Genomic DNA, 25,438 nt, shown 5'->3' with positions numbered 1-25,438 from the left:
CTGGGATTCCACCATGTGCTAATTGTTCAGGCAAAGACAAATTAACACTTTTATTTTAACATACGCTTTATTTTCCTTCTGAACACAATCATAACCAATGAACAGTGAAAAATGTACAGAACCAAAGGGAAGTGAGATCAAATCTGAACACTTAATTAATTTGCATATGTGTATAAAATAAACACAGCAGAACTATCATTTTGAACACATGGTGGAATCCCATTTGTATTTCATTAAAAAAATATACATAAACTGCATACTGGTAGTCATAACATATTAATGTAACAAACAAAATCAAACACATTTAAATAAGATAATTATAGAATTTACAAAAACACATTCGATGTAAACTAGTATACACCATTTTTCATCATTTTACAATCTGCTTATCAGTACAATAAATACCAATATGCCTAAAAAGTGAGAAAACCACTTTTATTGAGCATGTGAAATGCAAAATCGAACCTTTTTTGAAGCCCCTTTAGGACTGCCATAAAAGGTTTCTGACCCATCATATGACCTCCTGATTGTTTTTGACACAAAGGGAAGAACAGGTTGGCTACAATAGTTTTCTTTATGCGCTACTGTATTTGATGTGTTTTTCACAGGTGTACAAGGTGCAGTGACCTGGTCAAACGAATTTCTCATAGAGATCCCAACGCCTGGGCTGGGTACAACCTCTGTTCCTAATGAGGATGATACCAATGTAATGATTCCATCCTCTGATGGATCTACGATTTCTGTGTATTTAGTCCCAGTGGAAAACAACTTATACTCCTCAAGATCTAGCAATAAATCTTGTTTAGAATATGTGAAAGTGCTCTCATTGGCACTCATGTCTTTTACAGGAGAGCAATTGACTTGAGGTTTTAGAATTGTTAACTCAAACCCAGTTTTTGTCTGATTTCTTTTGTGGTCTTTACAACCACTGACCTCACATTTAGTATCTACAAACATTTCTCTAGACTCTACCAAAGTCTTTTCGCAAGGATCCCCTGTTGGGACATGACCAAGGCTGTTTCTAGAACTATCATAATCCCTTCCAGAAGCTGAAGTCAGGGTGACCTGCTTCTTATGGGACAAGTTCTTTGAAAGTTTACCTGTATGTGAATTGCTACCAGATCTTTGAACCATTCCAGAGGCATGACTTGACTTGACAATATCTTTACTAATACTTGAATGTGAATATGCACTAAAAGTTTTATCCTCAAAGGCACGTATTGAGTGGTACCCTGAGCTGTTTGTGTCTATAGACTGGTCTGGTGAGCATAGACTGCGTGCTTCCACTATAAGACAGTCGGGATGCAGATTGTCTGCTCTCAAGGCATCTTCCAACTCTTTGATTTTCAGGGGCGTAACCATGTAATGCTTCTCAAGGTAGCTGTTCAATTGTGAGCTTTTATCACTTAAAACTCCGTACTTGGCACCATTGCTGTGGACAAAGTTGCTCAGCCCTGAGACTACTTCTGCATGATATGACTCAATATGAAAGTCTGGAACAACATTCGCAACAGCAGTCTTGCCACAAATGCATTTAGATCCACACTCAAAGCAGTTACCTGAGCCAACAGAACCGCTAGCATTAGCCTCTTCATATGTTTGACAGACAGAATTTCTTGCCAAAGAATTCGCAATTTCCTGATCATTGCAGATTTGGTCATTCTTTGCAGAACTATTCTTGCTTTCCTTATCATTAAGAGTATGGCCAAGAGCTTTTTCTGGCAAAGATATGCCATCTCTCTTAATAGAACAATTCAGAACAGGATCTTGCTGAGACAAACAACTGTCCTTATCACAGCCATTGCCATTTAGCTCTTCCTTTGCAATACTTCTCCCATATTCCGTATCATAATGAACATAACAATCTAGTGATTTCTGTGGCACAATATCGCCACTTTCTGTATAAGGGCCTTGAGAAGAATCCAGCTCCCTAGTGAAATCATTCCCACTTTTCTTACTAGGTCCATTCTTAATAAGACCTTTCCAATCATTCCTGTCACTGCCAAAACAATCCAATTCTTCCTTACTCCTATTTTTGTTGTCAGGAAAACTGTTTTGATCAAGACCATTACCAACAAAATCAAGATTTCTTATTTTAGTTTTATTTTGCATCTCCTTTGTTAACCTGGGATTTTGTTCTGTGTTATCAATAAAATGATGTGTTTTCAGTTTCAGATCACTGCCCCTTTTTCCCCTGGCATCATCAAATACTTTGCACCCTTTTTGCTTCGCACCTTGTTTAATTTTATTAGCACTAGTGTCTTTATCAACATATTGTCCAGTTCTACAAACTGTTGTGTACATATTTTGTTTGCTATTTGTTGAGCACTGGGATTTTGGAGGAGCCCTGCCTTCACTTACTGTTGACCTAATAGATTCTGGAGACACATCCTGGAAGAACTTGTTATCCATCCAATTCCTCAAATCGTGGACACTGGCCTTCATTTCTGGTATTTTCTGGGACATCTGCTCCCTATAATAAGATTTAAAATTGTGATACACTTCATATACTAATTTGAGCCTCGTTCTGAGAAAACAGGGCTTATTGCATGTGCGTTTAGTGTTGTCCCAGATTGAAATAAGCCTGTGCATTTTGTTCAACATAATCAGGGACGACACTTTTTACCAACACCGGAATTTTCATTTAGAAGGGACCTCAATTAAAGAAAAACTACATAAAAGTAGAAAGTGCCTGTCCTGATTAGCTTGTGCAGACATACTCAGCCTTTTAATTGGACATGTTTTTGTAGAAGATTATCAACATTAACACATTCAACGATTTTTTAAGTGCGATCATGCAAAACTGTTTCAGCATTAGTTTTACTATATACACTAAATCCAATATAACGCGCTCTGTTATAACGCTGTATCCAAAATAATGCAGGTGGGTCTTGGCTCCAGTTTTTTCTCCAACATTCCACTTCGGTCTTACTCATTTTCATGAAATTCAAATATGGCCGCGCCTATTGTGCTGAGAGCTTTATTTCTCAGTTAAACTCAATTAGAGACACTTTGCTAGGGCATTTGACAGTTTGAGTGTGATAATCTATTGTTTGATCCAATTAAAGGTGTGAACAATAGCATAGGTTTATCCATGTTTCACGCTCTAATGCTGTTTCTATTTATGTGCTATCGATCTTTTGATAAATTGATTGCTTTGACAAGGCTAAGGAGACATGTTTCATTTCATTGTTATTTGCAGACAATATGTTTTTAAATATTGTCTGCTAAAATGCAATTGAAAAGTAACAGGAAAAGAGAAATTAAAAAAATAATCAAGATGATATTACATCCAAACGCAGGGTAATTAACAGAAATTTATTTTGATTTTCACTCTATTTCAGGAAGTTTCTAGTTGGCATGTTTTTTGCATGACAGTGTATGACACAATAAAACATTTGAAGCGTACTGCATTCAATTTTAAATCACTCATCCATTGGTTGTTATAATTAATTCTAGAAAGTGCCTATTAAAATGAAACCTCTGTCCCATAATGCACTGTACATTTATGACTTCTGTAAAATGGGGTATGTTTGTGTCTATGAAATTCTTAAACAAATTTATCAGAATAAATGGCCAGAAATATTATTTTATTTGATGTAATTAGATTGGATATTGCGATATATATGCACATAGGAAAAGCAGCATGTATACTGTTAGTTATACAATAGGGTTTATATGCATGTTTTCGTGAATGGCAACACAACATGGCAATAAAGCAGGTCAGAACTTATAACGGGATCTGTTTATATTGTGGTCTTGTGGCTTGGACCCCATCATCCACATTTGTTGAAGTTACAGTGAATAAACAACAGTATTTAAGGATATACATATCATACATGTTGAAGTTCACTTTTATCTTTATAATTGAATATCTTGCAAATTAAATTGAAACAAGGGCTGTTAGTAAAACACGCATGCCCCCCAAATGGGCTGTCAGTTGTAGTGGAAACCATTTTACTGCTTGAGGTCACTGTGACTTTGATCTTTGACCTAGTGACCTGAAAATCAATAGGGGTCATCTGCCAGTCATGATCAATGTACCTATCAAGTTTCATGATCCTAGGCCTAAGCATTCTTGAGTTATCATCCGAAAACCATTTTACTGTTTTCAGTTACTGTGACCTTGACCTTTGACCAAGTGACCTGAAAATCAATAGGGGTCATCTGCCAGTCATGATCAATGTACCTATGAGGTTTCATGATCCTAGGCCTAAGCATTCTTGAGTTATCATCCGAAAACCATTTTACTGTTTTCAGTCACTGTGGCCTTGACCTTTGACCTAGTGACCTGAAAATCAATAGGGGTTATCTGCCAGTCATGATCAATGTACCTATTAAGTTTCATGATCCTAGGTCCAAGCGTTCCTGAGTTATCATCCAGAAACCATTTTATTGTTTTGAGTCACTGTGACCTTGACCTTGTGACGTGAAAATCAATAGGGGTCATCTGCCAGTCATGATCAATGTACCTATGAAGTTTCATGATCCTAGGCCTAAGCATTGTTGAGTCATCATCCCGAAACCATTTTACTGTTTAGAGTCACTGTGACCTTGACCTTCGACCTAGTGACCTGAAAATCAATAGGGGTCATCTGCCAGTCATGATCAATATACCTATGAAGTTTCATGATCCTAGGCCTTAGCCTTCTTGAATTATCATCCGGAAACCATTTTACTGTTTCTAGTCACTGTGACCTTGGCCTTTGACCTAGCAGGTTTTTTTTCCCACTTTTTGGGAAGATAGCCCATAGCTTTGGAATAGGGAATTTTATCGGCATTTTCATGAAATTGGGAAAATAAATTCATTAACCTCGTTTTTCACACGAGTCCACCGATTAGGGAAATACTAAATTTGATATAACTATTTATAATCATTCAAATTAAAAGAACAAAATCACATAATACTTTGTAAGATGTAATTGAATTAAAATTGAGATAAAATACGCATAAGACACTTCTTTAAATACAAATATTGGGGGAAATTGGGAATTTGTTGCCAGATTTTGGGAAAAAAGTATACTTTTTGGGATTGGGAACAATAAAAACCCTGCCAGACATGATAAATGTTCCTATGAAGTTTCATGATGCTAGGCCTTAGCGTTCTTGAGTTATCATCTGGAAACCATTTGGTGGACAGACCGACCGATATGTGCAAAACGATATACACCCTCTTCTTCTAAGGGGGCATAATAATTCCTTCATGGTACGCCTAAACCTTCCTGTATAGACAATAATTTTATTTTCACACAAATTCAATGCATTATGATAACTTTTCTGCTCATTTTAAAATCAGTTGTTAAAATTTCTAAATTAAAGTACATGTATTGTTTACCTGTTCAAATACTTGTAATGTGCATTAAATCTGTTAAGTTACCAAAAAAATGTTTCAGTTGTATGCCTTGCCCAAAATTGTATGGACAAGTGACTGAGCCAATTGCTGAAACTAGGGAGGCATGTTCCACTTTTTTTTAATTTTCATGTTAAATCATTTTTAACATCCATCCATGCAGGCTCTGTTTTCAATATCCTTGTATTCAGCCAAGCTCGCTTGTTTGGATTTTTAGCAGTTTTCATCAGTATTTCAGTAATATAACAGTGGTCAATTCACTTCCTAACACCTGAACTGGGTAAACTAGTTTGCCAGTACTTAGTTCATATACTTATGCCAGAAACGAAGATATAGTGAGCCATGTACTGAGAAAGCTGGGCTAAATGCATGTGTTGAGGTCTATTCTAATAAAAAATCAAGTCTAGAAGGAAAATTTGGTCCTTGATTAGCCTGTATGGACTGCACAGGCAAATCTGTGACGGCCCTTGATGGACATGCATTAAGCCCATTTTTCCCAGACCGAGTCTCCAGTATTTACCTGAGGGTCTGTGAGAGCTGTGTAAAGTTCTGCTGCACGTGCACCTGTGGGGTCAGCTTCTGTACCTCCTCCTCAAACTGTGGGACTCCCACTGCACATGCAAACACACTGTGAGACTGAGGGCGTGTATAGTATATAACTGATTGAGCATTGTTTTGGAAAACTTGGTTTAATGCATGTGCATGAAGTGCCTTCCCAGATAAGCCTGTGCAGTCTGCAAGGTCAACACTTTACGCCTTAACTGAATTTTCATGTATGAGACTTCCCACACTTTTTTTCCCCGTAAGTGTCAAAAGATGTTCCTGATAAGCCTGTGTAGACAGCACCGGTTAATTGGGGACTACACCTTAGGCACATGCATTAATCCTAATTTTCATAGTACACTGCTCAATTTATTCTTATGTTTAGGAGACCATCAACATCACCAAAATATTGTGTCTGTGTGTCCTTACATGGGCTGTTACAGTACAGAATGGGCCTAGAAGGCAGTTTGTCAGTAAAAAAGCTGTAAAATAATTGGAATTCAGGAACATTAATTTGCGTTGATTTTGTGGAATGACTGACCCACTAATTTCAAACAATCACATCAGAAAATGATAGACATAAATTTCTCATTTGTTAAAAAAAATCAGAAATCTACAAATGTGTGTTTGTGTCAAGAAAAAGTCATTTATTGAAAAGCCATGAAATATCATGGGGACAAATATAACTGATTTCCCAGTACCTTGCTTGAGTTTCTCGAGGACCAGGTGCAGTGAGAGGTTCCACAGCTGTAGGAGAGCCTCTAGACTTAGCTTGCCACCTTGGTACGTGTTTCCCACATTGCGCTGAAAATGAAACAGTCCACATGAGCCTCACTCTGGGAAAATGGGGCTTAATGCATGTGTGTAAAGTGTCATCCCTGAATAACTTGTCCAGTACTTACAGGCTATTCAGGGACGACACTTTCCACTTTTTTGGTATTTTCCATTTATAGCCAGTCTCTTTTTAGACAACATGCTGTTCAGGCGGAAAGTGTTGACCCAGATAAGCCTGTGCAGACTGAAGCCACTTCTTAGAGAAAATCCAGTTTAGGCAGAAAGTGTTGTCCCTATTAAGATTGCGAGGAATGCAAAGGCCAATCTGGGACGACACTTTATGCACATGAATTAAACTAAGTTTTCCAAGAGCGAGGCACAAAAGGCATGGTTGTTACTGTTTAGATACTGGTGCTTATATTTGAAAATACATCATCTAGCATTGATATCAGTATGGTCATGAATGTTTCACAGATCTAAGGTTTTCAAAAGGTGGAAGAATTTCAAATTGGAACTAGTGCTTTGTCACAGACATGACGTATACCCCCACATGCCATATTGACACAGACTAATTTGAATGCTGTCTTCACAAAACAAGTGAATCTAATTTATGGCGATTTTTAAGAATTATTATGCCATTATCATTTATAGCCATTTTGACCTTTGAACTCTTGAATTCTTTCACATGACACGCTGTCCAATGACTGTGACAAAATTAATGTACAGAGTCATTTTAAAATCTCACAATGAATGACATAGTAATGGCCCAGACAAGATCATTTATTGCCATTTTTGACCTTTGAACTAAAAATGTGACCTTGACCTTGGAGATATTGACGTAATTCTTTCGCGCATCACACCGTCCAATGATGGTGAACATATGTGCCAAATGATTTTAAATCTCACAATGAACGCCATAGTCATGGCCCGGACAAGCTCATTTAAGGCCATTTTTTACCTTTGAAGTCAAAGTGTGACCTTGACATTGGAGATATCGACGTTATTCTTTCGCGCGACACACCGTCCAATGATGGTGAACAAATGTGCCGAATGATTTAAAATTCTCACAATAAACGACATAGCTATGGCTCGGACAAGCTCATTTATGGCCATTTTTGATCTTTGAACTTTAAGTGTGACCTTGACCTTGGAGATATCTACGTAATTATTTCGCACGACACACCGTCCAATGATGGTGAACAAATGTACCAAATAATTTTAAAATCTTACAATGAACGACATAGTTATGGCCCCGGACAAGCTTTTATTATCGTTGAACTCAAAGTGTGACCTTGACCTTGGAGATATCGACGTAATTCTTTCGCGTGACACACCGTCATATGATGGTGAACAAATTTGCCAAATGATTTTAAAATCTCACAATAAATGACAAAGTTATGGCCTGGACAAGCATTTGACCTTTGAACTCCAAGTGTGACCTTAACCTTTGCGATATTGAATACTTTTTTCACACGACACACCGCCCCATGATGGTTAACAAATGTATCAAGTCCTTTTAAAATCTAACGATAAATGACAGTTATGGTCCGGACAAACTTTCAGTTTAAAACACACTAAGTGACCCTGTGACCTAGTTTTTGACCTGGCATGACCCATATTCAAACTTGACCTAGACAACAGGGTTGTCATTATTAACCGATTGCCAATCGAATTCATTGGTTAAAAACGCCAGAAAATCGGTTGTTTTTCCAGAATCTTTAAAATTGCGATCGGAAGTTTTGATCATGCAAACCGACAATAATTGACGAGGAATAACCATACTATAGTAGAGCGACGCCCGGTCATTCAGTCAGTCCATTAACTCCACCTAGAAGCTACTGTTTTCAATGAATTTCTCAGCGAGTGGCCAATATTGATTTTTCCAGCTGTCAATCAAATTCTTCTTGGTAAGCACGTCAACCAATCAGCGCTCAGATTACTACTGACCGTATCTCAACGAATGTTGCACTGTAGAGCGTAATTAACTAGTTTTTTGAGAGAAAAGGTTTCCACATATTAAAAAAATGCTCTTCCATTTTTTACCAAAATAAAAGATATTAGCGACCTCTGCGCTACGAAGTTGTTATTCAGCATCTAAATATTTAAGTCCACGCTTTCTCCGAGGAAGAATAACGTGATGTTATACATGAAGTCTAACTTTCGTATGATTTTCATCTGTACATGAAAAACACGAGAAATGTGTCTCTGTTGCATGAATTTTCTTAATTTTCAATTAATAATGAAATCTGAAAATGATTTCGGATATCACATTTAATTATACGCATTTGAAAATACTTCAATTAAATAATGCATTTTGTTATACAAATGGTCATAACACATACATGTAATGTAATAAGTAGGTAAATAATGTGTTTTGAGATTGTCAAACTATGCATACATATAGGTCTACATGCATGAATAACATGACAAGTTATATCACGATCCGGAATGAAAAGTGCTCTGTAAAATTTAAAGAAAGGCGCGTTTTTATTCTCAGAAATTCACTTTCACTTTCGGAAACTTTTCTGAAAGGAGATACCGTACATGTAACAGCTTAGATTAAGTGGTTGACTTGTCGTAATTACTAAATATAAAAGGTTCTCAATGCTCTCAAATCGCGTCACGTGATTCACGCATGTTCAATGGGAATTCCCCAATCCCACAATTCAATTTGTATATGCACTTGCGTTAAATGGCGGACGACATTCATCGTCAAAATTGGGCGTAATTTGGTTTTGGAAAAAAGAAATTGTAATAATACTGGATTATTGGGTAATGGATAGAATTGGAACATGCAAAGATCTATCAATATAATATGTTTTTACATTGTACAGTAAACTAAAATTGTGAAAATCTTAAAATTTTCTATTCTTTTTAGACCTCATTTTAACTTTTTATGCTCTGAGAATAGCAGTATTTTTTCCCTTAAATGTCTAGAATTCGTTTTCGGTCGGGGGGCTTCACCCACCTAACCTCCGTACCAGGGCCTTGCCCTGGACCTACAAGGGTGCCACCGCCCCTTGACCCCCGGCAAATCGGTTACTTTTGCAAAATAATCCTTTGTTTACAATCATAATGACAACCCTGTAGACATCATCTCCATACAACTTCTGACCAAGTTTGGTGAAGATCAGATGAAATTTTGGGACAGACCGATTGACAAAGTGACTCTTATATAGCCCCCATTACCAATGGTAATGGGGGTATAATTGCTTGTTTTAAAAAGCCATTTGCAACCCAAAAGATACTGTTTACCAGCCCTGGTTGATCATATAAAAGAAGCTCTAAAAAACAAGAGCTGTCAGAGGACAGCGCGCTCGACTATTCGAGTGCTTGACAGTATAACGTAAGCCATCATGGGGAAATTGTTCATATTCAATAATAATTCAAAAATAAAAAGGGAAAAAAAATATTTTGGGGGGGGGGGGTGTAAGGGGGGGGGGGGCATGAGGTGTATAATGTGGGGTGTGGTAATTTATTAGATGATCTTTCAAAAATAAAAAGGGGGGCAGGGATTCTTGGTTGGGTTGTGGGTTATTGTTTAGGTGGAATCCATTGTGGTATTCAGGTAAGTGTTGTTTTGTCAAAGTATTAATAAAATCTGATCATAAATAAAGAAGTTATGGTAATGTAACTAAAGGTATATGCATATTGTAAATGGAAAAAGGGCCATAATTCTTACAAAATGCTTGATACAGTTGTCTGCTCTTGTTTATAGGTTGGGGTCATGTTGGTCAAGAAGTTTGCAAAATATGAAAGCAATATGTCAAGGGACATTGAAAATATTTGAGGTGGTACGCAAACTTTAACATAGATTATCAATTATATGCATATTCTTAGTGAACAAGAGCTGTCAGAGGACAGCGCGCTTGACTATTTGAGTGCTTGACAGTATAACGTAATATATCATCGGGAAATTGTTCATATTCACAGTGTTATAGATAATTTTTTACTCATGGGGGTAAATACCCCTACTTTTCAAAGCATGGGGGTAAATGGTCAAATTTTGCCTTGCTTAAAGGGTAATTTGCTAAAAGTAAAACAAGAATATAGCTGGGGTACAGACACACTACTTTAATCATGTTAAACATAATAAACCATAAACTTTGTGTTTTCCTTCATAGTAGCCTTGTATTGTTGGCAGATTTTACATTTAAGACAAAATTCGTCCTTATCGTCCACCACCGAGAGCCACGGAAAACTGTTTTGCCAACTTTCAACAATTGTTTCATTAGCGTTTAAGTGTGTCCTTTCTTATTTAAAAACAGAGGAAATCAAATAATTAAGTATTGGGAGTACAATCTTTTTACTCGATACAACTTTTGCCGTATAAAAAGAATCAATTTTACTTTGAGAAGTAATTTGTTCTGGCTTCGAAGAAGCCATGTTGACCTCTTCATGTTAATAAACACATAAGCGCTTGACTGTCTGTTATAAAAATCAATACTAAATTTACCATGCGTTTAGATTATACAGAGTATACATACGGACTGGCTAACTATTTCTACAATCCAGCGCACAAATTAGCTCTAATTTTTACGAAAGCCAGTCTGATATATTGGCTAAAGACAATCAGCTGTTTATATTTTTTGCTTACGTCGTTCGCAGAGAATTTACATAATTTGCGTCATTCCAGATTTGCTTGCTTAAATGGACGCAAGGAAATGATAAATTGAGTGTATCTTGATATTTCTTATGCGTATATTACGCTGATATGCAGCTTATCTAGAACGCTGTATTCAATAATTTATTAGACGAGCTTTCAAAAATAAAAAAGGAAAAAAAAAAAAAAAAATTGGGGGGGGGGGGGGGGGGTGAGAGGGGGGTATAATGTGGGGTGTGGTAATTTATTAGATGATGTTTGAAAAAAAAAAATTTGGGGGGGGGGGGGGGGGAGGAGGGATTCTGGGTAGGGGCGTGAGGTATTGTTTGGGTGGGATCCATTGTGGCATTCATGTAAGTTTTGTTTTGTCAAAGTAATAATAAAATGCGATCATAAATAATGAAGTTATGGCAATTTAAGCAAAATGTTCAATTATCTAAGTGTAAAAGGGGCCATAATTATGTCAAAATGCTTGATACAGTGGTCTGCTCTTGTTTATAGGTTTGGGTCATGTTGGTAAACAAGTTTGCAACATACAAGAGCTGTCAGAGGACAGCGCTCGACTATTCGAGTGCTTGACAGTATAACGTAAGCCATCATGGGGAAATTGTTCATATTCAATAATTTATTATACGATCTTTCAAAAATAAAAAAGGAAAAAAAACAACAAAAAAAATTTTTTTTGGAGGGGGGGGGGGGGGGGTTGGAGGGGTGAGAAAGAGGTATAATGTGGGGTGTGGTAATTTATTAGATGATGTTTACAAGTTAAAAAAAGTTTTTTTTTTGGGGGGGGATAGGGGAGGTGAGAGGGGGGTATAATGTGGGGTGTGGTAATTTATTAGATGATGTTAAAAAAAAATTATTTTTTTTTGTTGGGGGGGGGGGGGGGAGGTTAGGGGGTGGGGGGGGGGTGGGGGGAAGGGATTCTGGGTAGGGGCGTGGGGTATTGTTTGGGTGGAATCCATTGTGGTATTTAGGTAAGTGTTGTTTTGTCAAAGTAATAATAAAATGTGATAATAAATAAAGAAGTTATGGCAATTTAAGCAAAATGTTCATTTATCTAAGTGTAAAAGGGGCCATAATTATGTCAAAATGCTTGATGCAGTGGTCTGCTCTTGTTTATAGGTTGGGGTCATGTTGGTAAACAAGTATGCAACATATAAAAGCAATATGTCAAAGGATATAGGAAATATTTGGGGTAGTACGCAAACTTTTACATAGATTTATCAATAGTATGCATATTCTAAGTATAAAAGGGGCAATAATTAAGACAAAATGCTTGATAGAGTTGTCTGCTCATGTTTATAGGTTGGGGTGATGTTGTTAAACAAGTATGCAAAATATGAAAGCAATATGTCAAGGGACAATGAAAATAAATGGGGTAGTACGAAAACTTTAACATTTGCTGCATATTCTAAGTGGAAAAGGGGCCATAATTATGAAAAATGCTTGATAGAGTTGTCTGCTCTTGTTCATAGGTTGGGGTCATGCTGGTAAACAAGTATGCAAAATATGAAAGCAATATGTCAAGAGACAATGAAAATAATTGGGGTAGTACGAAAAATTTAACATTTGCACGCTAACGCAGACGCTGGGGTGAGTAGGATAGCTCCACTATATATATTTCATATATAATAGTCGAGCTAATAAAAGCAATATGTGAAAGAATATAGGAAATATTTGGGGTAGTAGGCAAACTTTAACATAGATTTATCAATACTATGCATATTTTAAGTATAAAAGGGGCAATAATAATGACAAAATGCTTGATAAGAGTTGTCTGCTCTTGTTTATAGGTTGGGGTGATGTTGGTAAACAAGTATGCAAAATATGAAAGCAATATGTCAAGGGACAATGAAAATAAATGGGGTAGTACGAAAACTTTAACATTTGCTGCATATTCTAGGTGGAAAAGGGGCCATAATTATGACAAAATGCTTGATAGAGTTGTCTGCTCAAGTTTATAGGTTAGGGTCATGTTGGTAAACAAGTATGCAAAATATGAAAGCAATATGTCAAGGGACAATAAAAATAATTGGGGTAGTACGAAAACTTTAACATTTGCACGCTAATGGAAATGGAAACGCTGACGCCGGGGTGGGTTAGGATAACTCCACTATATATATTTCATATATATTGGTCGAGCTAAAAAAGGGCCATAATTCTTACAAAATGCTTGATACAGTTGTCTGCTCTAGTTTATAGGTTGGGGTCATGTTGGTAAAGAAGTATGCAAAATATGAAAGCAATTTGTCAAGCGATATTGAAAATATTTGGGGTAGTACCCAAACTTTCACATTTGCATGCTAAAACTGACGCCGGGGTGAGTAGGATAGCTCCACTATATATATTTCATATATAATAGTCGAGCTAAAAATGTTTTTTACTGACTGGACATTTTCTGTAAAACGATTAAAATTGATTTATTATGATTCAAAAATTAGAAGATGATGACAAATTTATTAATAACCACTAATATAAATGCACATAAATATCTGTTTGCTGTTGTTGTAATAACATGTCATCTCAGTTTAGGGAAAACAATTAATACTTTCAAGAGAACTTAAATTGCTTGTACAAACCTTCACTATTTCATCATGGCATTCCCTGAGAACCATGTCGGGCACTTTCACATTGATGCTGGAGCCATCAATTCGGTGCTTGTTGACCTTCCCGTCAACAATGGAAGCCACCACATCCTGTTCTGCTTCTTTGGAGCGGTCAAAGTCCTCAAAAGTTTTCCACATGTCACGCACCTGTGAAAAATCATTTTCAAGTAAAAATACATAGAGCTGACCATTTTTCACATGGTCTTTCTCAGATGAGGTTGAGAATCAATTACACAAGTAGTTTTTGCTTTCCTTGACTTGGCAATTCCATTTTATGTTACACGAAAATTCTTATTTCTAAACTTCACACTTTCACAAATGAGACTAATACTCTGGCACCACATTTTATGCTATCTTCAGGGGAAAATAAGTCAGAAAATGTTTTAAGTTTTAATGTAATTGTTTGCCACAATTTTACAATATTTTATATTGACACACACAGTCTGACGACAGAGTGACTCAAAAAACAGTATGTCTCCTCCCTGAAAGCTAAAAAAAATGTTGTTTATAAAGGCAACTCACTCATAGAAATAGTGTGACGAGTGAAAATATAATTGATAAAATGGTAGGAGTCCATTTTGTTCCATATACATCAAATAAGCTTGCACATATCTGCTTTTGGAATCAAGATTTAACAAGGGCTGTTTGTAAAACATGCATGCCCCCCATATGGGCTGTCCATTGTAGTGGCAGCCATTGTGTGAATACGTTTTTTGTCACTGTGACCTTGACCTTTGACCTAGTGACCTGAAAATCAATAGGGGTCATCTGCGAGTCATCATCAATGTACCTATGAAGTTTCATGATCCTAGGCAAAAGCGTTCTAGAGTTATCATCCAGAAACAATTTTACTGTTTCGGGTCACCGTGACCTTGACCTTTGACCTAGTGACCTGAAAATCAATATGGGTCATCTGCGAGTCATGATCAATGTACCTATGAAGTTTCATGATCCTAGGCGTAAGCGTTCTCAAGTTATCATCCGGAAACCATTTAACTATTTCGAGTTACCGTGACCTTGACCTTTGACCTAGTGACCTCAAAATCGATAGGGGTCATCTGCGGGTCATGATCAATCTACCTATGAAGTTTCATGATCCTAGGCGTATGCGTTCTTGAGTTATCATCCAAAAACCATTTTACTATTTTGGGTCACCGTGACCTTGACCTTTGACCTAGTGACCTCAAAATCAATAGGGGTTATCTGCGAGTCATGATCTATCTAACTATGGAGTTTCATGATCCTAGGCGTATGCGTTCTTGAGTAATCATCCGGAAACCATTTTACTATTTCGGGTCAACGTGACCTTGACCTTTGACCTAGTGACCTCAAAATCAATAAGGGTCATGTGCGAGTCATGATCAATCTACTTATGAAGTTTCATGATTCTAGGCGTATGCGTTCTTGAGTTATCATCCGGAAACCATTTAACTATTTCTGGTCACCGTGACCTTGACCTTTGACCTAGTGACCTCAAAATCGATAGGGGTCATCTGCGAGTCATGATCTATCTAATGATGAAGTTTCATGATCCTAGGCTTATGCGTTCTTGAGTTATCATCCGGAAACCATTTTACTATTTCGGGTCACCGTGACCTTGACCTTTGACCTAGTGACCTCAAAATCAATAGGGGTCATCTGCGAGTCATGATCAATCTACCTATGAAGTTTCATGATCCTAGGCGTATGCGTTCTTGAGTTATCATCTGGAAACCATTTTACTATTCCGGGTCACTGTGACCGTGACCTTTGACCTAGTGACCTAAAAATCAATAGGGGTCATCTGCAAGTCATGATTAATCTACCTATGAAGTTTCATGATCCTAGGCCCAAGCGTTCTTGAGTTATCATCCGGAAACCATTGTGGACCGACCGACCGACATGTGCAAAGCAATATACCCCCTCTTCTTCGAAGGGGGGCATAACAAGACTATTGTCAAGCAATATTAGTCCCCTACCGGCTCCACCATTGTCAGAAATTCCACCATTTTCAGAATATTTTTTTTTTATTTGTTGGCATAGCAACCAGAATTTTTGACATAGGAACAAAATGAAATGAAGTGCATAATGTCCATATTCAGGGATCATATTTTTTTCGGTTTTGTCGGTCCTAGACCGATTGGGGTCATGAAAGACCGATTGAAAATCCCAAACAGTCGGTCCGATTCTGTTAGCTAAAATTCCCGAGTCATGAAGTTGATTACACAGTGCACATGCTAACACACTCTCATTACATTCTTAGGTGTGATAAACCATTCGCTGCAGTCTCTAAACCGCTCAGGACCAGTTTATTGCATGTCAGCCGACTAGTATCAGAGTATGACCCCAAGCAGCGAAGATTCGCGCGGTTGTGTATAAGTCATGCGTGAATAAACCAGTGTCAATATCAATCGATAATTTCACTGCTTATACCATGCACACTAATCGGTCCGTAATGTGATAAAATCGTGGACAGTTAAGTTACTTCGGAGATGAAAACTTCGATGTTATTCTCGTGGAAATTGTGCATTTCATGCATGATACAGTAAACTTTCATATAAACAAAGAAGAAAATCTGATATTTTGCAATAATTATACACTGAGAGCACGCGCTGTAACTTAACAAAACATGCCGATACATTTTCAACCAGCCTAATAATCCGGCAATAAATGTGAAAGTCGCGGATCTGATCGACAGAACAGAAAAATAATATAAATTGTATAAATCTTTAGTAAAAATCGTGTTAGAATCGAAATAATTCGTGTACTTTATTCTTTGTTGTTGAATAACCCACGACCGGAAGTGTAGATGCGTGGTTTCAAATCACTTGTGCTTTGCACTCGTGATTTAATCCTTACGCATCTTAACTATCGGCCGTGGGTTATTTGACAACAAACTATATAACGTACACAAATTATTTCTTAACTATTTGGTTTTGTTTTTGTCAGTAGCCAACATACACACAGATATTTGTTTGGTTCAGTGCATGTAATTTGTCATGATTTCGGATATAAATTTTTGGACACTTTTCCCCATTTGAATCCAGACCGATTGATGTTGCGGGAAAATATGATCCCTGTCCATATTTCCATCTATCCATGTTTCAAGTTTCATGAAAAAATATTTAGAACTTTAAAAGTTATCGCAGGATCCAGAAAACCACCATTTTCAGCAGTATTTCTAGTCTATTTGTTCCCATAGCAACCAGAATGTTTGACAAAGGAACGAAATGAAATGACGTGCATAATGTCCATATTGACATCTATCCATGTTCCAAGTTTCATGAAAAAATATTAAGAACTTTTAAATTTATCGCAGGATCCAGAAAAGTGTGACGGACTGACTGACTGACAGACAGACTGACAGACAGACGGAGCGCAAACCCTAAGTCCCCTCCGGTGAAACCGGTAGGGGACTAATAAATACTAGCCTCAACTAAGCATGTAATGATGTATTAAAATGGTTTAAGAATGTCACTAACCTGTTGAATTCTTTGTGATCTCTTGATTGTTCTGGGATCAAACTCAGGATCAAAGTGATCTGTTGAAGACCGCTTCTTAGTTGGGCTGTAAGAAAATATTTGATGGAATAATATCCATATTCAAAGCAAAAAACAAACAAACACAAGAGGTCTATGGTGGCCTTAGAGTGCTCACCCAAGCTCAAAGTATAACAAACACTTGTGGAGTTGGCACAGCACACTGTCCAGTGATACGTCCTCAAGGGCGATATCACCTTGGAAACCACCCGTTGTTGTGCCCTCAAGCATGATTTTGAAGTCGGTCAGACTGACCAGGTTGACTTGACCAGGTGACTAAGTTTTTGCCCCCACTTGACCAAGGTTCAAACATGGCTTTTATATTGTGATAAACACTCTTAAATCAAGATTGAGGCATTAATCTGGCCAGGTTTATACAAAATATAGCCAAGTAACCTTACTTTTGGACACACAAGACCCAGCTAAGAACCTTGCCCAGATATTGTCTTGATAAAAATTCTGATCAAGTTTTATCAAAATCCAATAGGAAAATGTTTCCTCAAGAGTGGTGACATGCTAAATGTTGAGGACTGAAACACACAATAATGTAGGCCAGGGTCATAACAATAGCTCACCACAAGCACTTAGTGATACGGTAAGCTAAAACTGGTAAAAGAGGATCAGACAGTTCCTGTCTGAAGCACTTTTCATAGCATCATGTCTGATCAGTTTTTGTTACATTTATACATATAAATTATCCATCATCAAATTATATGTTATATTTATATTACATTCTTAAAGACACAATCTTTCGATTCAGAGTTACTTGTGTAATGAAAGGGTAGAATTCCTTTTGTAACAAAATTAACCAGTTAAAACTTTAATCCAAAAGCCTTTACTTATTTCTTCATTTTTTACTATAGATGTAAAATTAAGTTTGTAATTTAAAAACAAGATATGTGTTTGTCAGAAACACTATGTCCCCTTCTGCGCCGCTTTGAAGCTATATATTTGACCTTGAAGGATGACCTTGACCTTTCACCACTCAAAATGTGTAGCTCCATGAGATACACATGCATGCCAAATATCAAGTTGCTATCTTCAATATTGCAAAAGTTATGGCAAAATATTTAAGTTGGAGCAAACAAACACACAAACCAACCAACCAGCCAACCAACAGACAGGGCAAAAACAATATGTCCCCCACTATAGTGGTGGGGGACATTACAAATAAGTTTAGAATTACTTTTGTTATGAAAAGAACCAGTTTAAACTTACATCCAAAAGCCTTTCCTTTTTTCAGTTTTAAATTGCAGAGAAAATGCAGCACAAATACAGGTTTTCTGCTACACTCATGCCTTTTTATAGTCCAATGCAGAGTAACACAAATTACATTTATTATGAGAATTACAAATATTAACTTGTTGGGTTTCTTTTAGTAAGTATTTTTACACGCAAAGTGTGATCCCAGACAATCCTGTGAAGTCACCACAGGCTATTAAGAGACAACACTTTCCAATATTTTTTTAACGTTTATAGACAACATCCCGTTCAGGCAAAGTGTTGACCCAGAAAATACTTTAAGCAGATGCTTTGAATGTTGAATAAAAGCCAGCCCTTTCCCTACCTTCCCCTGGCTTCAGCTGCCTTGTGGGCACGGTGTTCCTCATCCCGTATCTTGTAGTCCAACTCACGTAGGTCTTTGTGAAGCTTGCGATACTCACGCACATACTCGCTGCAACAGATACATGTTTATGGGTTGTTTGCTGGAATTTTCCCAGAGTTTGACATTGTTTCATTCATACAACCGTGGTCAGTTAACTGTCATGTCAACACCATCCTGGGCAAGATTTGAACTAAACAAGAATTTATTGAACAAGGGCTGTTTGTAAAACATGCATGCCCCCCATATGGGCTGTTGGTTGTAGTGGCAGCCATTGTGTGATTACGTTTTTTGTCACTGTGACCTTGACCTTTGACCGAGTGACCTGAAAATCAATAGGGGTCATCTGCCAGTCATGATCAATGTACCTATGAAGTTTCATGATCCTAGGCGTTAGCATTCTCGAGTTATCATCCGGAAACTATTTTACTCTTTCGAGTCACTGTGACCTTGACCTTTGACCTAGTGACCTGAAAATCAATAGGGGTCATCTGCCAGTCATGATCAATGTACCTATGAAGTTTCATGATCCTAGGCGTAAGTAGTGTTGAGTTATCATCCGGAAACCATTTTACTATTTTGAGTCACTGTGACCTTGACCTTTGACCTAATGACCTGAAAGTCAATAGGGGTCATCTGCCAGTCATGATCAATGTACCGATGAAGTTTCATGATCCTAGGCGTAAGAAGTGTTGAGTTATCATCCGGAAACCATTTTACTATTTTGAGTCACTGTGACCTTGACCTTTGACCTAGTGACCTGAAAATCAATATGGGTCATCTGCCAGTCATGATCAATGTACCTATGAAGTTTCATGATCCTAGGCATAAGCGTTCTTGAGTTATCATACGAAAATCATCTGGTGGGGACGGAGACCCCACGACACCAGTACATAATATAATCTGCAAATGTGGTCCTCGACTGCATCCAAGAACGAGTCAATGTGACCTTGCCATTTGACCTAGTGACCTCAAAATCAATAGGGGTCATCTGCCAGTCATGATCAATGTACCTATGAAGTTTCATGATCCTATGCGTATGCGTTCTTGAGTTATCATACTGAAACCATCTGGTGGACGGACCGACGGACAGACATGTGCAAAACAATATACCCCCTCTTCTTCGAAGGGGGGCATAATAACTACACTTATGTCATCAACAGTCAACTGTGCTTTACAATGATCCTGAAAATTAGGCAATAGTGTTTCTTTTTTTCAAAACTTAGTTTTAAATGCTTTAACATCTGAAAGTGTTAGCAGAGCCAGCTTACTCCGCACACTGTTTCCACATCTCACTGGCTTGCACGTTCATGTTGACAGTCTCGAAGTACTGCTTGCGATGGCGGATACCCGAACATTTGAGGCTCTTCAGGATAGAGTCCTGCATGTTCACATTCTGGGGTGTCACAACGGGACATTTCTGTCTCTCACTGCTCTTCACACCTGCAGAGCAAGGGCTCAGATTTATATCCCTGGGAAAACAGGGCTACATGCATGTGCGTAAAGTGTCGTGCCAGATATGCTTGTACAGTCTGCAATTTTCACTTATATGGAATATATTTAAAAGAAGTGTCTTCTAAACAAAAATCCAGTCTACACAAAAAGTGCAGCAATTTTTGGTAAAGTACCTGTAAAAGGAACTTTCCTAATTGTGGAAAAACTACAAATTCCAAATTGCTGCCTGAAAAATTCTCAAAAGGAAGGACAAATTATTTAATTTCGTTCCAAAAGTGAATTATCTGCAAGTGAATGAATAAAATGAGTATTGAAACTGAACATTTCAAGCCCAAGTGCATGTAAATGAACATTTGTATTGGAGGGTGCAATTTATACCCAGCAATTTTAACCCTTTCAGCGCGGGAACCGAATTTTAAAGGCCTTTGCAAACAGTTTGGATCCAGATGAGACGCCACAGAATGTGGCATCTCATCTGGATCCAAACTGTTTCATCTGGATCCAAACTGTTTGCTATTCTGATAGTATTCTTTGAAAAAAAATGAAGAAAATGCTTATTTTACAAATTCAGCAGACGACATTTTAGCAGACGACAAATTTCCCAGCATGCAAAGGGTTAAAAGGCCCATTATAATTTATACCCAATCTGAAGATTAAACCACGCAAATTTTACCAACTTAAGCTTTTTTTCCGTTAATTTTTGCCAATTGGTTTGATTTCGGTACTTTTTCCAATGGGGCGAAACAAATTGCTTAAGTGTCATCTCTGATGCACAGCCTTATCTGGGACAACACTAAATGCACATACATCCCAGTTTTCTTAGACAGGAGCTTATATGAAGCTGCTGATGAACATTGGTAACATGAAATTGTTTAAGTGGAAGTTCCAGCTATGCATATTATATATAAGTGGAAACTTAAATCCCAACTTTACAGCTTCTAAGTTTATAGTAAATGAATATTGTTATCTTGAAGTTTGTTTAGAATACATGTTTGTGTATCTTGATGATGCTGTACTTCAAATGATCGCTATTGATTTCCTGTCTTGAGAGAAGCTTTCACAAATATTTATGTTGGCTCAGGTATTACGGTTAAAACATATTGAAAGGTAATTGAGTTTTTCCTCACATTAAATTTATTGAAAACATCTTAAACACCCCTGTATAAAATGTACATTTTAAAATCTTAATACCCTATTGTTGAAGGAATTTTTCTATGCTGTTAGAGAATTTATAAGATTTTGTGTAATTTATATTCATGTGCCTGTTCATTTAGAAAATGACTCGTTAAGTGAATATAGGTTATCTACCTCTCGGTTTGGATAAGTACAACAATGAATATCTCGATGTAATTTCCGAACTCCCAGCCATTCCAGGATAATGAAGTTGAGATGTATGTATGTACATACATATACATAAATTCTAAATCAATGCACAAACTCATCATTCATTCACTGTCACTGACTCATTTACTGTTTTATCATTAAGAGATATAACATGAATGCCATAATCACTCTCAGTTTTTAGACACAAATTTAAAAAAAATTATTTTCATGTCCCAAAACTCAGATATAAACTGTGAAACCATTTATTTTCGTCAGCACGAAATTTCGTCCTTTTTTAAAAAATGACTATTTCGTCAGCACTTAAATTCGTCCATTTCTGGTTTTGAAAAAAAAGCGTCCGATTTGTTTGTAATACATGTTATACGCGGTTGCGAACAAATCGTGCTAGGGAAAGAGGGGTGACACTTGGTAGTCACTTGCAGGAGGTGGGCCTTGTTTGGCATATGCCAATTAACAAGTCTGTTATTTCAGGTGATAGTAACTGTCCCTTATTATTTTATGTCATTGACACGTTCTTTGTTATGATTAGCGGATAAGTGGGACTGAATAACTGTTAACGAGTGTTTTAAACAACGAAGGTACGGGTTTTTATGTATATGTACAAAAATAGTAGATGCAATTAAAACCAAACAACCAAACACAAATCAATATGTTCTTTATTAATTTGTAATAAAAGCTTAGAATATATTTCAGTCAGGTGTTGATCACACATTGTCATATTTTAATTGCATTTAATAGTATTGTCTTTAATCCGGATTCGCCGCGTGTTGGCTGTATAATCTGCAACACCCCTGAAAAACACAATACACACAATGGGTAATAAAGTTGTTAACAATTAGCGCTAATCAACTTTTTATTACCTAAACGAAGTCGATGCATTCGATACAGCCTTATTGCATTCGCGTTTTACAGGAAATGTCAGTTGTCAGTACACTGTATAATGTACACCCCTTTGTGTCAAAACCGAGATTTAACTTGAGTGTAAATAGTCGACTGTTTCATGTTCTTTGTATCAATACCATCCGGGTATCTGTACTATAAGTATACCAGTCTACAAACAAGGTGCGCGCTTCCGCATATGGGTATTTGAACGTTAAAAAAATTGACCTACGGTTTAGCGTTCATGCCGTCGAACGCATTAAGCAATATAACTCGTTTTTTTTTTTCACTATTTCTTTACTTGCAAAAAATACTAGTGGCTTATAACTTACCTTGCAATCTTTTTTACTCGCATTTTGCGAGTGTGCGAGTGTAAATTTCAAGCCCTGTGTATATGCCTGGATTATGCTGGTTTTAAATGCCTCATGCCTAAAGTAATTCAGTCTTATTTGTTTCAAATATGTGACATGATTGTTCGTTAGGATCTTGAATTCGTCCATCAGTCGAAGGACGAAAAAGACGAAAATTAATGTCTGACGAATAATAATGATTTCACAGTATATAAATATTCTCATAAAACAGTGACAAAAAATGCAGATGTACCTATCACATTGACCATGTGAAACTTACCTAACATTCTCGATCAAAGTAAGCATGTGCGTGTAAACTTTATATCTTTGCCATTGAAACAATTATGGTAATTGATTACAGAAATAAAATAGTTAATTCATACTATATACAGGTAGACTTATACTATATCAAATATATAAAAACTGACAAGAAGCATTTATAATACATACCAGAAGTTTGGTATTTAGTAAATTATAAGAAATGCTCAAGTCTTCATAGGGAAACCACACGTTACCTAATTTTCACTGTCAAAAAAATGTTCATACCAGTCAATACAAAAGAAGTCTGTTTTAATCATGCAACTCAACACAAATATAAGGCTTAACTGCAAATACCATTTGATTGTAGTATTATAGTAAATTTATAAACAGCAAGAGACGTGTTTGTCAGAAACACAATTCTCCCTACTGCGCCGCTTTGAAGCCATACATTTGACCTTTGACCTTGAAGGATGACCTTGATCTTTCACCACTCAAAATGTGCAGCTCCATGAGATACACATGCATGCCAAATATCAAGTTGCTATCTTCAATATTGCAAAAGTTATGGACAATGTTAAAACTTTCCGACGGACAGTTCAACAAGAGCACCGCATAACGGGTGCCACGCTCGGCTGCGGGTGCAGTTTTGAATAAATGAAAGCTTGACAGATTTTTTTTTTTAGAGGTCACAGTGACCTTGACCTTTGACCTAGTGACCCCAAAATGGGTGTGGCATGTAGAACTCATCAAGGTGCATCTACATATGAAGTTTCAAAGTTGTAGGTTGAAGCAATTTCATTTTAGAGCCAATGTTCAAAACCTTAACAAACCTTGACACGGACGTCTGACACTACGAGCTGGCTATGACAGTCACAAAACCTCGGGTTTTCTCCGAAAACAGCCGAGCTTAAAACTATATGCCACCCTTCGGGTGCATAAAAATGCACACCTAGTTCATTTTCCATGACTTTCTGCATGACATATCCTGAGAAGTAAAAGAGCAGCTGGTAAAACTTCTCTCCCCCAGGGGACATAAACATGGATGCGTTGATACGAGGGAGATGACTGTCGGGTTCCTCCTGTAATCATAGCATTGTTGAATAATGTCAAACATTTGAAATTTTCACACACATGTTTTACACATGTCTCGCAAGATTGCAACATTATGAGACAGTATGTATGACAGAACCATAACAGATTACATAGAGTCTGTATCCCTACAGAAATTTACTTGTGAGCATATGTCAACTTTCTGTATATCTGCTTCCATAGTTTTTCTTATGGTAATTTTTAAGTCCGTATATCTTCAAAATCAGGCTCTTAAATTGTTCTTCAAAATATAACTATTAACCAATAAAGCTTTGTCTATTCATAAAATGCACTATTGCTTTGTACGTTGTTAGTAAGAAAGGTCTTGGATAAAAGTGCAACATTCCTGAATAATGAAAAAATATACCACACACTTGTAGAATATTGGAGAGCCAATTACAGCATGTCTTCCTAAATGTCTGCTCTCTCTTTTTGTCATGTATTGGCCAGCTATCCCTAAAATTGTATATTAATAGCCTATAAATATTGCTGACAAAAATCCCAAATAAGTCAAGGTCTCAACAGACATTTATTACAACTGATGATATACAATTACTTTCCATTCGATATGCGATACTACACTGTAGTTTTTTTCTTTCATATTTGGGTCCAGTAAGGGGACCCATTCTCAATGGTAAAAAGTATATTTTCCCCAAATACATGTATGACCAAAAAATTCCCAATTTAAGGTTTTCAATATTATTATTTTTTATATACACATATAAGTCTAAACTGAATAGCTCATCTCCCATCCAGTTCTATAAGTTAAACCTTAGTGAATGTAATATTGAAAACACATTTATTCTCAATTATTCAGTGTTTTCTTAGCATAACAAAAACGAAACACTTTATTCCCAATTTAAGTCAAAACCACACACATTTTCCCAATCCAAAGGGTTGAAAACACTTAATGTACTACTGGTTATATCTGAGCTGTGTCATGTGGAAACAGGCTAGTAGAATTCAAGAAGCTTCATATATTTAAACATCAGATAGACGTGAAAGCATTTTTATCAGATGAAAGAGCCAATTTAGTATGATTGGATAAAAGTATTGTAAC

General features: G+C 36.9%; 1 protein-coding gene across 4 annotated transcripts in view; it reads right to left on the bottom strand.

Annotated features, from left to right (window-relative positions):
* Window positions 1-25,438, bottom strand: part of LOC127876244 (uncharacterized) — a 66,273-nt gene that overhangs the window by 17,208 nt on the left and 23,627 nt on the right. For all 4 annotated transcript variants that reach the window (XM_052421315.1, XM_052421316.1, XM_052421318.1 and 1 more), the window contains 9 exons: window positions 24,753-24,834; window positions 24,239-24,368; window positions 20,272-20,443; window positions 18,965-19,072; window positions 17,341-17,425; window positions 13,853-14,026; window positions 6,595-6,697; window positions 5,871-5,961; window positions 2,362-2,473 (listed from right to left, as the gene is read on the bottom strand). In XM_052421315.1, coding sequence (XP_052277275.1) covers window positions 2,362-2,473; window positions 5,871-5,961; window positions 6,595-6,697; window positions 13,853-14,026; window positions 17,341-17,425; window positions 18,965-19,072; window positions 20,272-20,443; window positions 24,239-24,368; window positions 24,753-24,834 — 1,057 coding nt within the window. The remainder of the gene's footprint in view (window positions 1-2,361; window positions 2,474-5,870; window positions 5,962-6,594; window positions 6,698-13,852; window positions 14,027-17,340; window positions 17,426-18,964; window positions 19,073-20,271; window positions 20,444-24,238; window positions 24,369-24,752; window positions 24,835-25,438) is intronic.

This window comes from Dreissena polymorpha, chromosome 4 (assembly GCF_020536995.1).
Source record: "Dreissena polymorpha isolate Duluth1 chromosome 4, UMN_Dpol_1.0, whole genome shotgun sequence".
Taxonomy (NCBI): Eukaryota; Metazoa; Mollusca; class Bivalvia; order Myida; family Dreissenidae; genus Dreissena; species Dreissena polymorpha.
The sequence above is the reverse complement of the archived record's forward strand: the minus strand, read 5'-3'. Positions and strand labels throughout refer to the sequence as shown.